This window comes from Coptis chinensis, chromosome 7 (genome assembly GCF_015680905.1).
Source record: "Coptis chinensis isolate HL-2020 chromosome 7, ASM1568090v1, whole genome shotgun sequence".
NCBI lineage: Eukaryota > Viridiplantae > Streptophyta > Magnoliopsida > Ranunculales > Ranunculaceae > Coptis > Coptis chinensis.
Genome location: NC_141462.1, coordinates 80292763 through 80310780, shown reverse-complemented (window position 1 = coordinate 80310780; position 18018 = coordinate 80292763). Strand labels below are relative to the sequence as shown.

Below are 18018 nucleotides of genomic sequence, written 5' to 3'. Positions count from 1 at the left end.
AATAGATTTGAGATGTTGACAATTTAACTTTGCAGGTTCTGATTTATATAATTTTACTTTTGGTAAAGTAATGGCAAGAGGGGGTTGATTCCTGCAATGCATAGACCTGCAGGCATATAACTGAATCATTAGGCTGTCGCTGGGATCTCGGTGGTCCTTGTCAGAAACAGAACATAAGATATCTTTGATATCAGAGGTCAGAGGGAAGTAGTAGTTTCAGATGTCTGAGTTCGACTCAGAAGTGGATATTAGGGCTCAGAACGACTTTCTGTTGGACAGCTTTTCATGTGATGGAAGTACTGTTTCTAAGAGTTTTAGAAGCTCTAGCATTCACCATCCTCTATATAGTGATGAGCTATGGCGTGGAGATGATGGGTTGGTAAATTCAGAGACTGGGGTTGCCTCTGGGTTTGCTAATAATCATTCCCAACCTTTGCACACAAATAGTGTTGCCCATCCCTTGGAATGCCCATATGAACAAATGTCTCTCGATGACAAACTCTTATTGGAGCTGCGGAGCATTGGCCTGTATCCAGAGGCAGTGGTAGGCTTTATACTCTAGAAACTCTAATTTGGAGTCGTTCCTTTTCCTTTTCTTTGAAGTTTGAAGCATTTTTTCTTACTTGCATTAATCGAGTGATTTATGAAGCTTCGGTATTGTTAGTCTAGGTGTAATTTGTTGTGGTTTGAGATTTTCTAGTTTCATAGCACATTTTTCTTACTGAGTGGTTGTTCCTCTGGTGACTTTTGTTTTTGGCCTCACATCTTATTGATCTATTTTCCAGCCTGATCTTGCTGAGGGAGAAGAAGAAGAGATTAATAATGATATTATTGCACTAAAGGAAGGGCTCTACCAACAGGTTGTGTGCTGCACATATATCTCCGAGCTAGAATTTTTTCTGAAGTAGATACTTAGAAATTTGTCTAACAGATTGCATTGGAAGGGATTGTGTGTCTTGTTTTAAAAACCTAATTGTTACCAATTTGATCTAACAGGTGGAGAAGAAGAAAGGGCAGTTAGGCAAGATAGATATTGCTATTCAAGAGGGGAGAGAAGTTGAAGAACGGTAGGCTTTACTACACTGTGAAATACTTTTTTGAGTAGAAGCAGACTTTATTGTGTTTTGAGAAAATTGGTTTATTGTGCAGGAATCTTGAGCGGAGTGCAATGAACAAACTTGTTGAAATGGCTTACAAAAAACGAATGGTACGTTTAATACACCATCAAGTTAGCGTGCTTTAGTAGTTTAGTGGTGTAGAAGCTTGATATTTGCTACCGATACCAACTCTTTCAAACGTGTTCAAAATCTAGGATGTTACTGTAATCACCTGCGTATGCATTCATAGTACCTGAGTATTCATTTACCTCGGAGTCACAGAGTTGACACCACGGTTATGTTTCGATCTGTGATTTTGTACATATTAGTACTGTACTAGCTTTGCACCTGCTAAGTTGTTGTAGTAGTATTAGCCCTTAATGTGAATTGTCTTTGTAGATGGAGAATCATCTCTCAACGGGTTCTCCTTGTATAAGATTTAGCAATTTGTTATTATTGAGGTGCTTAGCATGGAGTCTCACATGGGACTAAGAAAGCCTTGCATTCCTTGCAATATAGTGTGAAGGGTCCCAGGATGCTCCATTTACAGCCAATTGCTTTTTTGGTTGCTCCAAGATGGTATGAGAGCAGGCTATAGTATTTGATATACAATGGGCCCGTTGACTCCACATGGGACTAAGAAAGCCTTGCATTCCTTGCAATATAGTGTGAAGGGTCGGGATGCTCTCTATTTACAGCCAATTGTTTTTGGTTGCTCCAAGATGGTATGAGAGCAGGCTATAGTATTTGATACAATGGGCCCGTTGACTCCACATGAGCCAAGTATGTTAGTCCACCTGTTAGGTTCAAGCAACGCCAAAAGTTATGGGGTGTGTTGAGATGTTTAGTGTATTGTCCCACGTGGGACATTTCAAAGCTTAAAGCCTTGGAGAAAAGTATGAATGATCCTTGGCCGCTCCACTCAAAGGCATTTGGTTTCGAGTTGGATGTTCCAAAGTTTAAGAGTATTGTTAGTAAAATGAAGATAAATTTACACTTTTACTTGTGTCTCTTTAGCTACTGAAAGTACGCATGCCTATCGACTATACTCAGAGCTTTTGAGCACCTATTGAAATGGTAAAATTCTAAATGAGGGGAAACTTTAGTAATCTCAGTTGCTTTACACAGACTCACTCTCCTTAAATAAACAGAGAACACATATTGTGACTCCTACCCACTCAATGTGGTTATAACACATTCTCTATTATTATTGCGTGATACTGCTATTTGTCTACCACTTATATTTCTCAAGTGCCCCTCAAGCTGAAATATGCAGGCTCTGCACATCAGTCTTGAAATTACAATAAGAGACCCAACAAAATACATAGATACCATCTCTCCTTTTACAAAAATGACCAACACAAAGATAATTTTAACACCAAGAAGAACAGAGGAAAAAGATGATTTTTTTAAACTCCGCCCGAAGCCTGTCACTGGTCGCTGGATTTGTCTGGCCCAGTGTAACCCTAAGGTCTTGATACCAAGTAAAATTCTAAATAGGGTAAAACTTTATTATTCTAAGATGCTTTACACGGACTCACTCTCCTTCAATAATGAGAGAATACATACTGTGATTCATACCCACTGAAGCACTGAGTGTGGGACTAAAACACATACCCTAGTGTTCGTTTTCTACTACTCACACTTCTCAACATAAACCATATCCAAAATTAACGCAGTTCCAAGTTGGATATCATCATTTGAAATTAAAACCTGCATCAAATGCTGGTATAGTTTCATTTTCATAGGAAATATTTCATAGTAATATCCATAGTAATTTTATTAAGTTTAAAAAGTCGCAAGTGTAAAAATGGCCTGCAAGTTGTTATGTATCAAGATTTTTCTAACTTAAAAAATGCAAGATTGTGCATATCAGGATGTTAAGGATAATTTAGTATTATGATGATGGTCAGTAGCATTTGCTAGGACTTCAACTGGGAGCCTGGGACGATGGTCCGCTTCAACCCATTCCTCCACTTACGTGTTCCAACATGCCTTAGATGGGGTCAGAATCATCACTAAAAGCGTTCTTCTTCATATGCGATTTAGTAATTTGTTATCGTTGAGATGCTTAGCATATAGTCTCACGTGGGACTAATAAATCCTGGCAGTGTAGTGTGAAAGATCCCGGGATGCTCCATTTAAGCCAATTGATTTTGAGGTTGGTTGCTCTATAGTTTAAGATGGTATGAAAGCAAGTTGTAGTATTTAATACATAGGGCCCGTTGACTCCACATCACCCAAGTATGTTAATCAACGTGTTAGGCTCAAGTAACCTATAAAAATAAGGGGCGTGTCAAGATGTTTAGTGTATTGTCTCACGTGGGACATACAAAGCCTTGGAGAACAGTATGAAATATCCTTGGCCGCTCAAAGCCGTTTAGTTTCGATTTGGATGCTTCAAAGTTTGGGTTATGACAGTAAAGTGAAGATAAATTATTTTCACTCAAAAGCACTTTAAATCTACAACTCACTCAATCTCTTAGTTTTTTTCTCGTCTATCTGCTTAAAAACAATGGTTTCACCTTTTAAAAATAAAATAAAAATAATAATGAATTTATTTTAAGGTAGAACGTTATTCCCTAAACCCTTTATGTCCCTTATCCCTTGTGAAAGTGGGAATAGAACCGGAGACCTTGGGGCGACCAGTAGGCAACTGGCCACCTTCAAAACAATGGTTTTACTTGTGTCTCTTGAGCGACGGAAAGTACCTTTATCAGTATATCGACGTCACTCAGAATTTTTTAAGCACCTATTTAAACCATTTCTTAAATTCAAACAATTCGAAGTTGGATATCAATGTTTGAAGTTAAAACCCATCAAATGCTGTTATAGATTCATTCTTCATAGAAAATATTTGATAGTAATTTCCACAAGTTTTATTTTTTCTCAGTAAGTTGTCAATACATATATATATCGAGCAGGTTCTGTTTACCATACTTTTTATACCATAGTTTATACCACACCCTCTTACGAGATGAATTAAGTGCTAATAATTTGTGGATATGATCTACTAACTATAGATAACATCTTCACAAAAATTAATCTCATTTGGAAATTTATAACCTAATTAAAAGTTGTCGTAAACTTTGAATTTTTTTTAATGGTTTAGATTTTTCGATTTTGCAATCATCTTTTGACGTAGTTAAACATTATCAAATATATCCTTTTATACTTCGTTTCATCAATATATCCTTTTAAACTTCTGAATATCCACATGCCTCATACTATTTTGCAAAGTTATATGTATCAGGATATACTTTTTTCAATCAGTTGTTGTGTCAGATATTATTAATTGAAAAAATACAAGATTCTCCATATCAGGATGCTATAGTTTTTTTTTTTTGTATTATGTCGGTCAGTAGCATTTGGTAGGAGTGCAGCTGGGACAAGGGTATGCTTTAACCCATTCTTGACATACGTATGTGTTCCAGATGCCTTAGATAGGGGTCAGATTCAATTTCCAGATTTTAGCTGCAAGGGTAAATCCTGTGCAAAGTATGCTCTCTTTTGCTAATGCGAAAACCTTTAACTTCTTAGATAGAGCTGCTTGTAGTATAACCATCACTATTTTTTTTTAATAATTTATTTCTTAATATACTTATAAATATTTTACTTATTATTATTATTATTATTACTAGATTTGTTGCTGCACGCAGTGGGTGTGAGTGTAGTGGAGGTGGAGAAGAGATAGAACTGAGAGAGTGAGAAGAGATAGGGAGAAAGAGAGGCTGGGTATGGTGAAGAAGAAGGAAAGAAGAAGTAGAGAAGGGGGGCGGAGGTATATATTAGCGAGGCTTTTGGAGACCCAACCCAAGAGTTAAGCACGATCCACGGATTATTATTATTATTATTATTATTTTGGGGGTTGGTTGGTTGGTTGGTTTTGTTGCATTCTACTTCCAGTTACGTTTTCGCACCTTTATTTTAGAAATGCTTTATGTATCTTTGGAGAGAGTAAAGCTAGATGCTGGAGTTGGTTCCTATTCAGTAGTTGTATAACCAATACAAAATTAGTGTATAAGCTCTTTGTCTGTCATTTCCCTTGTCATGTCTCTAGCTTGTCCAGTGTTTGGCTGGCATTGGAGTTTGTAGTACATGGGACAATTTATTAAGACAAAAAGGAACTTGTAACAAGATCCACGATCAAGCAAAGATGCATGTTTCAAATTACAGATAACCAAAGGAAACATTGGTTGATGTAACTGATCCTTAAACACAAAGTAAACAGCACATTCAATCTTCCAAAAATCAATTTCTAAAAGTTTTGGTCTTCTTAGTGACATTTGTACTTCCGTGGCCACAAAACTAATACCCTAAATGATTAAATACCCCATTTCACCCCAATCTTAGAAAATCATTTTTTTTCTTTCATTATGGGTTAAATTTGTAGTGCTTAGAAGAGATTATGTTATGATTATAAGGGATGATTAGCCTTTTTTTATCGATCCAACAAAATGGTTCTCTTCAACTGCTTGTAGAGAAGAAGAGACTATAATAGAAACTTTTTGAGTTCTCTTTTTTGGGTAAACAGAGATGGGTGGCGTTATAGGGAGAAGAGCTTACTTGGACCCCCCCCTGGGTATGGTGCTAACATCCTCGTTTTACTGTTGCACTAGCCAACAACTTATACAGCTGTACCGATATTAGAGGGATTAAACTCGAAAAATGCATCTTAACCCATGTATATGCACAGGGTGCCCTATTTGTGCTACCAAACAGGCCCTAAATGTTATAGGGGACAATTTTTGCTGTTACTATTATTTTATAATCTAGAATAGTGAGAGATGTTACCCGTTTGGCTATATAATAGTGTGGTTTCTGGAAATTTAAAGATTCATTTGTCTCGTTTTAAGTAACATGGACACAATTTATATTCTTAAAAAGTCCTTGTCGGACACACAAATGCAAGGATACAGATGGAATAGCGTTATGCATATGATTTTGAACTAGGGTATCTTCTATAGTTAAAAGACTAAGAAAATAATCTAGTAACATAGTTACAACTCCTTGATATCCCACTTCCATAGTTAATTATTTAGGAGGCACTTTGTAAGGTCTTGAGCCCAAGATTTAGTGGTGTAACTAATGAATAGTAATAGTTTTCTTTTTAATTAGTTGTGTTCCCTTGTCCTACTTCATATAGGTCACCGTGTCGGACACCGATCGCATATCTGTTTCAATGTGACTTAGATCTTGTTTGGTTTATTGGTTGCTGTTCCTTAAACGAATCTGTCACCAATTTCACAGGCTTGTAGGGGAAACAATGCTTCAAAAGGTGGACATACTAAAATCTCAAAACAAACTGCTTTGGCATTTGCTAAGCGGACCATCAAAAGATGTAAGAAGCTTGAAGAAACGGGTAAAAGTTGCTTTAGTGAGCCTGCACTGAGGGATCTTATTTTCTCTGCACCTTGCAACAACGATGCAAAATTGGTTTGTGGTGCTGTGGCACATACATCTGGTGAAGCTTATAATGGTCAACCAGAGTCCAGGGCATCAGGTATGCTTAGCTGAATATGATGTTGTGTTAGATTGAAGTCCTCGAAGTTCCTCCATATGCTTTTGATAGTGATTAAGTCTCTTTTGAACCTACATGCTTTGGTACATAAGGTATTTGAGGAGGAACCATATACCAGATGGGTTGAGACTTATTAGGGAGTTAGTATTTATTTTGTTTAAATGGTTCAGTGGTATTTAGGTTTATTTGTTTTGCAGTGGTGGGCGCCGTTTCATCCTTTGTTGAGAAACACGGTCCTTTTGGTGATAGGCTCGATACGGGTTCAGCAGATGCATTTCAAGCTCTTACTCACTCATATGACCAAGAATTTACAAAGCAAGAACCAAGCTCAAACAGGAGTAAAAAGAAGGAGGTGCTTCTTGAAGAAGTTGTTGGTATGGGTTCCTCAAGAGCCTCGGCAGCTCTTGGTAGCACCCTTGTGGGTGGAGCAAAGGGAAAAAGAAGTGAGAGAGATAGGGATCAGAATAAATTCATGTCGACAAGGAATTCTGTTGCCAAAGCTGGCCGTCAGGCGTTGGGTGGTTTTAGGGGTGAGCGTAAAAATAAAACAAAGCCCAAGCAAAAGACGGCTCAGTTATCAACGTCTGGAAATGGTCTTTTAGGCCGGGCTGTGGAAACAGCAAACCCTGTGTTCCCTCCAGTAAATAGTTCGAGTGAAAAAATGAGTAATTCTAGCAGTAAACCAAGCAGAGAAGTGGGATTGCTGCCACATGTGGATACTCCTGAAGATTTATCGAAAGAAACTGAAAAACCTGTTGACTTTGCAAACTTGCAGCTGGATGAAATAGACCCAATAGAAGAACTTGGTGTATCTGGTGGGCTAACTAATTGGTTGGACTTTGATGAAGATGGTCTACAAGATCATGATTCCATGGGCCTTGAGATACCTATGGATGACCTTTCGAGTTGAATATGCTTATGTGAAGACAGCCCACTGTACATCCCTGTGCATTATTCTAGAGTTTAGATGAGAATACTAGAGCTGTTTTAAGATATGACTAACTACCTAAGTTATCTGTCCGATCGCAAATGGCCATTGTAATTATAGTAGTCCATTCTTTCTGTACTTCTCCAAAGAAGTTGAAGAGTCCTGATTGTTTATGTAATCTCGAGAATTTTCTTTTTATACACAAGCTTGTTGAAGAGCCTTTATCCTGTCATTCAAATCAACTTTTTATACCTCACTTGATATATCGTTCACAAATGTATAGAAGCTGCTTCAGATCCTTTCATAATGTCAGTGTTACATATGTTTATTCTCAAGGATTGTGAGTCCTCTACTTAAGAATGTCTTTGTAAGTATGCACTCATGATATTAGCACCCTTTAAGAAGCTGCAATTGACTGATGGATTTGTAGCTATGCTATCTTAGGTATGGATAGTGCAATTGAACAATTTTTTTTCCTTTCTTTTATTTGTAAGTATAGACACATGATATTAAGCTGCACTTAGATGTGCATATGTAGTCTTTGTTATGCATAACACAATTGACAGGTTCTGTACTTGGTTTGCTGTCATCATTTGAGTCAGCTAGAAGGTGGGCACTGACCTGGTTCTTCCCTCCTAGTAGATGCAGATTCAAAATCTGGTTCTTCCGTCAATTTTCACTGTTCATAAATATTTAGTTTTTACTTTACTCATGTTTGTGTTTTCTTTATAATGTTGACATGGCGCGAAGTCTCTTCTGACGATGACAAAAGGTCTGATGGGAAACCTATGTCATACGTGTGGATTCCATCTCTTCCATATTCCAGTTTAAAGCATGGAAAGCCAGAAAAGATTGTTCCTCCTACAGTTAGCAGGTATTGTACATATTTGTATTTTGTTTTGCTTATGTCTAATTGCTTTCTATGCATTTGAAATGTTTTATGGTTAATTGGAAGTAGATATAGTTATCTGTAAAATGGTTGACATTTACCTAACCTTATTTTAGTTGATGCATCTACTTTAACTGGCACATACAAGTATCTGGTTCATGGTGTTTCTGAAAGAATGTCTCTAAGTATGTATTACACTTACTATTTTGTTATGTCTTTTTCCGCTCATTCAGGAATCTTGTGGTTAAGTTACAGGAATTTTCTTTGTTTTTCTTGATATTCGACGACATCGATTTTTTGGCTGGTCAGATGTCTTCACATCGAGAAGTTAATACATGAGAGGTCTTTAAGAATTTGGTAGTCGTGGTTTGCCTGCTTTTGCTTTTGCATCGTTTGAAAACCTGCTCCAGTCTACTGCCAACACTGCCAAATCTAAGAAGGCCTCAGTGCTAAGAGGGTCCATCAATTACTTACGATCCTATGTTTGGATGGTTCCCAACTGATATAGGCCTGATCCCCGGGCGCAACCTTCACCTCTTTGGGCTAGGCGCTTTTCCAGCATACCTCGGGGTGTCACACATCGCTGGTATTTTTTCTTTCCTCATCTGTCCTGTTCATATTTTAAAGAGTATACGATATACATAAAAGTTGTTTTCTTTTTGTTCTTTGGTGTTATCACTATTGGGCACGTCCACATCGACTTTAAAGTGGTAGAGGTTGTGCTTCTTTACCCTGCAAATTTGCAAAAGTTTCCAAGGCAGAAATTGAACTGGAAAGGGATTCAAGCGGGGTAGGTGGTGGTTCCACCATCTAAATCCATTGAAGGATATAAATTCCAGTAAAAATATTGCTGCTATCTCAGAACTGTGAAGTTCTATCCTCATTTACATCCTTTTCGGTAGGGATATGGTGGTGGAAACACCTGCTGAGTTCTTGAATCATCGGATTATAGTTCTCAACTTCCATTCAGGGAAAATTCACAAATTTGCAAAGTAAACAAGCACGCCTGAGAGCTGCACCCTCGCCATCCACCCTCCGCACATTTAGCAGAAAAGTCTTTCTGTTATTAGGACAGTAACAAAAAAATAGTAGAAAGGTGAGGATTTACAGAGTGAAGATTGAATGTCTACTTGGAGATTGTAGACTGTCTCTGGTGGTGGGACTCCCTTTAGCAAAAATCTCAGTTAAGCCCTGGGAATCAACCTTAGTTATTGAAGCCACCAAACCTGTATCAAGCTTAAATGCTGAATTTTGCGATCTCATTCTCTATTTAAGTAAATCTTAATGAAGAAAAGAGGTTAGATAAACACATGGTCTTTTATAATATAAATAACTATTTTAAGACTATGTTTATAGATTTTGATAATTATCCCCTCAGCTGAATTAACATCTTTACTAGAACAGGGAATAATGCTACTTGCCCAACAGATTTTACGAAATCAGGTTTAGCTCTCTGTTGTTTTGTGCTGGCACTTGGTTCTGAGTTTATGACAGAAGGAAGTGATGGTCTGAAGGATAAAGTTCCTCCATTTTCTAACTATTTCATTTTAACTGTAACGTGACGTTCTTGATATCTACTTGCCAGCTATGAGAGTCGTGGTGCTCTGTATGGGTAGAAACCAGAAGGGACGACTATTTTGATAGCTTCTGTTGCAGCAAGAAGGGAATACCGAAGGAGACCTTGTTAAAAATTTGACTGCATCTTTGAAGAGTGATTTATTTATTAATCATAAAGAAAGAGACAAACTATTTTTTTTATGGGAGTATATGCATTATGGTTATTATATATTTGGTTCACAAGAAAATTGAGTATTAGTTCATAACTGGGTATGACTTGTTACTTGAGAGTGTGTAATAGGGATCATGTCTATGCTCTGGGATCCATTTGTTACTGAATCATATATCATATGTGAAGGAGGTCAATAGATTTGAGATGTTGACACGAACTTTGCAGGTTCTGATTTATATAATTTTACTTTTGGTAAAGTAATGGCAAGAGGGGGTTGATTCCTGCAATGCATAGACCTGCAGGCATATAACTGAATCATTAGGCTGTCGCTGGGATCTCGGTGGTCCTTGTCAGAAACAGAACATAAGATATCTTTGATATCAGAGGTCAGAGGGAAGTAGTAGTTTCAGATGTCAGCTGGTCAAATTTATAACTCTACAAAGAGCAAGCTGTTCATGGGCAGCATGACCGATTTAAGGAAAGCTAGGGTGGAGGAGCTGTTTGCTATAAGAGGACAGCTACCCGAGAAGTATTTTGGGGTGCCTCTCTTTAGGGGGTAGGTGAGAGGAGACATATACAACCCATGGTGGACAGAATTAAAAGTAAAACTTGTGGGTGGGCGGGCTGGTAAGATGTTATCATTCCAGGGTAGTGTAGTGCTTGCTCAGTCTATTTTAAACGGCATACTTATATACAACATGAGGGTGGCCCAGGATGTGTATAATGAAAGTGAGGCTACTATTAAAAACTTTATTTGGTCGGGGAATCCGAGTGAGTGGAAATACATCACGTTGAAGTGGGTTTATGTGTGTAAACCTAAGAAGGCGGCAGCTTGGGATTCAGATGGTTAGGAGAGCTAAATCTGACTCTATTGATGAAGCTTGCATGGCAAGTGCTGCAAAAGAACACAGAATGGAGTAGATACACAGACCAAGAAGTTTACTATGAAGAATGGCCTATGACTCACTTACTACAAAGCATCCTCAGTACGGCCTGGCTTGAAATGGGATTTGACTGAATTAAGAAATCACATATGGTGGGTGATTGGACAAGGACTTGACATCGATCTTTGGAGAGATAACTAGGCAGTTGCCTCTATAGCTGATAGGCTACCCACTGTGAACTGGAAGGGTTTGAAGGCTCGAATGGCAGACTTGATTGAAGATGGCAACTGGAATATACCAACTTAAGTAATTGATGTGTTTGCTAACTTCAGGGTTGATCAACAACCTAGTGGTGAGGACAGAGATACCAGGGTCTGGAAGCCAGCTACAGATGGTGTATCCAATGTCAAATCAGCCTTTGATACAGTTTGGAAGAAAGTTAACAAGGTTACGTGGCATAGAATAGTTTGGGCTAAGCACATTTCATCCCAGAGCTTCTGGGCTAGCATGGCAGATAGTGCAATGTGCTTCGCCAACTGACGAGTGGTGATAGTGTGAGGAAGAAGAAAATATGCATGGTACCAAGATGCAGGTTATGCAAGGCTGCAGAAGAGTCTGTAGAACATTTGTTTTGGGAATGTAAAGTATCTAGGGAGATGTGGGACTGGCTCGTTGTTCATTTTCATATCAATGGATATGCTTACAACTTAAATGGTATGTTGGATGCAGCTAAGACCAGAAGCTTACTTGTAAAGGAACTGTGGAGTGGAGCCATAGTTAATAGTGCAGTTATGGAAAGCAAGGAACAGATATAATTCTGAGGACAGAGAAATACAACAAACCTTCATGAAGAAACAAGTATTTAAGAGCGCAAGTGTGGCAGGAATGCTGGGAACTGGTTGTATGTACAATGACTGTCGTGTGCTGGAATTGCTAGTGAAGCTGAATGTCAGATGTATACACAGGCCAGCAGTGGAGATTAAACAAGTTTTGTGGATACCACACGATACAGAAGAAGTCGAAGTTAATTTGGATGTGTCCTCTTTTGGGAACTCAGGATCGAAGTTGTAGGGCAGGATTGATATGTAGGAACAGTAAACTCTTTAGTGGTTGGAGTGCTAGCCAAAGGTCTTGGTGTGGTACCCAACTTTGAGGCAGAGAGTATAGCAATGGTGCTTGCAGCAGAAACTGCAGTGCAACAGGGTGCGGGTACAACTGTGGTTTGAAACCGACTCGACGGCGGGTAAGATTGCTTTTGAGAGACAGAAGATACCATGGGGACTGAGATCACGATGGAAGAGAGCTACAGAGAAACTAAACAAGTTGAGAGTGACACATAGTTACAGGGAAGCCAATTTTGATGCAGCTGCAAAAAAAGGATCCTCCCTGAATATGGGTGAATCACTCTGGAGCTGTAATACACCAGAATTTGCAAAACGTGTGAGTGCCCGTATAGGATTTATTGCACGTTATGAGCACCTGTTCGGGGTCCTTCCATGTGTGTAAACATTCTTTCATCCTTGATCAATAAAGTCCCTCGTGTGCAAATAAAATGAATAATTTTGTAGCAGCCAAAAACCTAGATCCAAAAGAAAATTGAGATGAAAATTCAAGCTTCTGTTTATTTTGCTAGTGAATACACGAAGATTATGGTTTACTATTGGCAATTGGAGGTTGTAGGGGTAATATTCCGTCGGTGTCCTAAAGACACGTGGTAGAGTGAGATTACATCGAAGGATTGCTATTAGAAAGGGAATATAGCATAAGATAGTGGCTCTAGAGCTGATTTGGTCAGTTCTGGTCAATTCCTACGAGTTTAGGACAGTTCATTTAGTTTGACTAGTCAGTTCTACGAAGTAGTTCGGGAACTGGATAGGTCCGTTCCGGAACTGGTCCAGAACTGGATGACGACCTTGTACAACTGTATTTTAGTATTAGAAGGACTCTTGGACGTGTTCAAAATAGGTGTTCTATTTAGAGCAGACTTCTAGGTCTAAAGGTTTATTATGGAAACCTAGTCCAACTATGTCTCCTTCTATGTGATAACTTCTATTCTGATGTTGATCCTATCTTGACAGGGAAAGAGGAAACCCTAGCTAGAAGATGGTTTCTTGGTAGCCAAGGAAACCTTATTCTTGGGTTTTCCACAACTCACTATATATAGGTGGCAACAATATGAGAATAGAGGACGGATCCTTAATGGCCAAACTCTGGAGGCGGCTCTTTGGTGGCCGACTTCTGGTCATCTCTTCTACCCCATTAAGTATGCTATTCAGCCCCATAAAGAACTACGGAAGACTTGATTCCTGAAAGAGGATACATAGGCAGCCACTTCGTGGTTCAGTCCATATTATCAAATACTTCTTTTGGTTTCAGTAGATACGCTTTGAATTAAAACACGGTGTGAAGACATCAATAGAGGATTGTGGAAACTCAGAAAATCCCCTACGTCTTATGGCGCCGTCTGTGGGGACGAGAAGATATATATTTGTTATTTTCTTGTTTGAAGCGTTAATCGACAATTTTTTGGTGAATGTTTTTGCTGAAAATATTGTTGTTCAAGTATTAAGTAGTGGTGTGCACTGGTTGCTTAAAAGTCAGATTTGTTAAGATTTGATATTTGGATCGCAGCCACTATTTTTTTGTTTTTACTACTGTTTCGGGTTCTGCGTTATGGACGCTTCACCGAAGCACTCATTGATGAAAAGCTTTTTGTTACTGTGGTTTTCCACCATGTGTGACGGGGGGTTTTTAGACAGCCATGGTTATGCTTGATTACTTGTCTAGTTGAACAGTGTTACTGCAACACCAACAACTATTGTTCGCTGATCACTTCGTGCTTTTCAGTGTAAAGAACGAATACATACATTCTTGCTGCTGGAAGTACGTAAGTCAGTTTGTTTCTTATAAGATGTGATACGGTATTCTGGTGGTGGACACTAATCGTCCAGCCACAACATAGATATCAATAACTGGTGACTGGAATTTTTTCTCTGCTAGGTCATGCATCGAAATCTTTAATGACGATGATGACCGGAAAAATTCAGATCATGTGGTGATGTAAGTCATGGATTTATATTCATCTTCATTAAGAATTATTCTGTATTTTTATTAAGAAAAGGGTATCGTCTGGCTTCTCATTGATAATTATTGGTTTTATACCCTTATGTGCAGGAGGATACATGGTACCTTACCTGTTGTGTGCTATCAAACACAAGGTGAAGTTTATACAACAGCTTACCTGTTTGAGGAAGTCAGGAAGGAAACCGGTTTAGTGGATTCCCTACACTAAGGGGGTAGTAGTACTACTCTATTCAAGACTCATATTTATCCTCTTGTGTACGTGGATTCGGTGATCAGGTGGGGGACATTCATGATCCAGCCACGCTTCTTATTGGCTCAATTAATGATTGAGATCTCTCCTATAATAAGGATTTTCGATAATTGCGGTCGTTTGGCTTCGATGTATCATGTCCAAGCAACATGGATATGGGGATATAGCCTATGTGCATAACATGTTAGTGTTTGGAATTGGCAGCTTTCCTCCTTGCGTGGACTTCAATTCGGAAGTGCTGCGATTTTTCGGTGAAGTATGTTTTGGAGTCCAAATAATGGCGTGTATTGGATGCTCGTGGAAAATCAAATTTGTTAAAATCAGACTGTTGCATCACAGCCACTGTCTTGCTCTTATAAATATTTCTATTGGCGAATCTGAAACATTTAGCTCGTGTAAGTAATCGTGATGTGCACTGGCAGCTATTTGTGTCGCAGTCACGTTCTTTACTCTTATTACTCTCAGAAGCTTCTGGTCATCATACTGTGTACCCAGAGTCTCGGAAAAGCCAGGAAGACAACAGGATCCAAGGCCCTTGCTGCACTTGGTAGTGACTCGCGGTCTCAAGTTGGAGTTCTGTTCTGGAGTTGTTTTGACAACTTTGTTTTGCTCCTGCCTTCAAACACAAGGTATTCTTATGACTCATATTTAAGTGGGGGTGGTGGACATGAGTGGTCTCGCCATATCCTCTCTCTTGATATTCAAATATACATATTCTGTGTTGTCAATGGTTCGAAGTATTCTCTGTATCGGCGATCATGATCAAATATTCGAACCGTGTGATGATAAAACTTATGATAATGAGAATTCAGAAACTCATGGTTCTTCATGGATCAAATTGTGAGGAACGATTGTGATCGAAATTATGAATTTTACTTGATAAAACAAGTTCTGGAGTTGGAATTTCTTTCTCAAAATTTGATTTGGCATTTGGTACTGTTAGCTTTCTTTGAAGGGAAGTCGAATCACCATCTGTTGAGGGGTAGGTGCCATTGCTCCAGCAACGCCTATTAGTTGCTCAAGTCAATAGTGTTATGCAATTACAAGTATATGACTTGTGATAGACATATATGGACATTCTAAACCAAGAATTTGTGTAATGGTTTCGAAGATAATGTGAAGTTTGAGACTAAATGGAGCACGTTGTTGCTATGTTTACATAAAGGGAGAACTTCTTCTTATGTGGAATTTGGTTTGGCTGTATCGCCCCACTGGGGTGGTCGTTCTACCACTTCCAATCTTGGCGACAAATTTCTATTCATTGATTGGTGAGGGACACTCTGTCTAACCATGCCCATATAGTATAGCATGCATATATCAGCTGCAATTGTATCGATGATGACTTGTTAACCACGACAACTTGGCGCAATATGCTACGAAGAATTTGGTTCAATGGTCTTGCTATACTAGGGGGTGGTTCTGGCACTCTATTCCGACCTTTGGCATATCGTCAGGACATATGGTTGTGTGATTAAGCTCACTCATGTGGTCTCATCTCTTATGTTTTGGAACTGGTTTCCCTTGCTCCAGAGATAGACTTACAAGCTTATGGTTAAAACTGCACTACGGGGTGGTTCCACCTCTCTATTCAATTGGCACAAGTAACTCAGTTTCTTAATTCAAAGTTTTGGCGCATGGCCTCTTTTCTGAGCCTTTGATGTAGTCATCTCATCCGTTTTGGGAATGGTTCTTCCCAGCTCCAAAGATGGACTCCCAAGCTTGCGGTTGAACTCTAGAATTTCATGTAGAGTCGATCAAAGAAAAGAGTGTTTTCTGGTCTTATGCTCAGTTTTTGACACACGTGAGCAAAAGTGAGATACCTCTTTGTACAAAGATCAGTTTTACGAGTGGTTTGTCATGATTGAAAGACTACTCAACACGCTTTCTAATGGTGTATGGTGCAGCATCCAAGTCTCTACCAGTTCACACAAGAGCACCAATCTTTTGGGCACTGCAAACTGAAGTAATGACCTAGACAGTTTCGGGGCGAGACAGAAAAACGGGCGTAACTTCCTCTTCTGAGGTCGGTTTTGCATGCCGTTTCTTGTGTTGAAACTAGATTACGGTGGCTTTCTGGTGATATGAGGCACTACACTTGGTTCTTATGTATTGGTTATATCTTTGGACGAAGGTCGGGAAATTAGTAGTTTTGTGCTGCAGTCAGGAAATCGGGAATAACTTTCCCTCTGGGTCGGTTGTGCAATCTGTTTCTTGCACCAAAAAATGCATTCAGTTGTCTTTCCAGTGATATATGATATATGTATCACTGCACCTATTGCTTCTCTATTTGTGTGGTGTCTTTCGAAGGCCGAGACTTTGGACAGTTTTGACAACTCTAATCTATGTTCTTAAGAGTACAACTTTGGCCTACCTATTGCACTGAGACTACAAACCAACTCTAATCTATGTTCTTAAGAGTCGAGAATTATGATGGTACTTTTACTCTTGGCTTCTTGAATTTTTTATGGAATGGGGGTAGTTTCTCTACTATCCGCCTGAGCCATAATAGACAACTTCACTTCCGCTCGGCCTAAGAAAAACTGGGGGTAAGTGTGTATCTTATCATTGTTGTTTGCAATTTTGTTTTTGACAGAATTTTTAACGTCGTCGCTTACAACTTTGCATAAGTTTTCCTTCGACCGACCAGTAATGGTTCTAACTCGAAAAGCTTGCGACATAAGGAATTAATTGAACATGGTAGTTGACTCTATTGTTTATATTAAATTCCGAATCATATCCTCAATGGATTGCACTTCTAGGAGGGCAATTACTAGCATTTGTTCAGTTAATTGTATGCCAGTTCGACTTAGAACTTAGAATCCTCGATGGGTTGAGCCTTTAGGGAAGCAACCATCATTATCTGTTCAGTGAATTATATGACAGTTCAGCCTAGAACTAGAGATAGTATTTCTGGGCGAGCGAAGTAATGAGACTTCAATTAGCACTCCAGACATCACCCAAGGAGTTGCTAGGAAGTTTTGGGTTGGATCCAGAACCTAGCACGCAGTTGTGGCCTGGACCTGTGTCGGCATAACTGTGTTGAAGAAAGCTCCTCCACTCTTGACTTAGTCAGCAGTGTTATCCTCGATGGGTTAAGCCTTTAGGGAAAATGATCACACTATCCGTTTAGTAAATTGTATGCCAGTTTGACTTGGAACCAGAGATAGTGTTCCTGGGAAACTGAACTGTATGTCAGTTCCTTGCGTTCCCACGACATCACCACAGGGGTTGCTAAGAAGATTTGGGTTGGATCCAGATCCTAGCACACAATCAATGGTCTAGACTTCTGTCGACATGGTTGTGCTGAGGAAGGCTCCACCACTGTTGTTTTAGATGTAACCTACTTATTTTTTAAATAAGCATGACCTATCGTTACTAAACACAATGTCGTGCTCAACGCATCGTATAGAGATTCCATCCGATGTTGTTTCTCTCCTACGATCGCGATCTCCACTATGGTTAAATATGATGACTCCCCTGATATCCTGATCAGATTCAGGTTATGTCTATGTTTTACCAATTCAGCCTTTTAGGGTTACCTATATTGTTCCAAATAAATTTTGGGGGCATCAGAGGTAGAATATGTATATTAGTCTATGTTATGTCGTATAACGACGGAATTGTTTAAATGCATGC

The 18018-nt window shown here is 39.0% G+C and overlaps 1 protein-coding gene and 1 long non-coding RNA gene across 2 annotated transcripts; both read left to right on the top strand.

The window, feature by feature from the left end:
- Window positions 1-205: 205 nt before the first annotated feature.
- On the top strand, window positions 206-7758 carry LOC147489213 (uncharacterized). Its single transcript, XM_086574965.1, has 6 exons — window positions 206-544; window positions 786-860; window positions 997-1067; window positions 1150-1207; window positions 6348-6600; window positions 6816-7758. Exons 1-6 carry the CDS (start codon window positions 221-223, stop codon window positions 7526-7528), a joined length of 1494 nt encoding a protein of 497 aa, XP_086431091.1. The 5' UTR covers window positions 206-220; the 3' UTR covers window positions 7529-7758.
- Window positions 7759-10054: 2296 nt separating this feature from the next.
- Window positions 10055-15220, top strand: LOC147489212 (uncharacterized). The gene is made up of 2 exons (XR_015202781.1): window positions 10055-14108; window positions 14223-15220. It is a non-coding gene; the product is annotated as an uncharacterized LOC147489212 (long non-coding RNA).
- Window positions 15221-18018: the final 2798 nt, after the last annotated feature.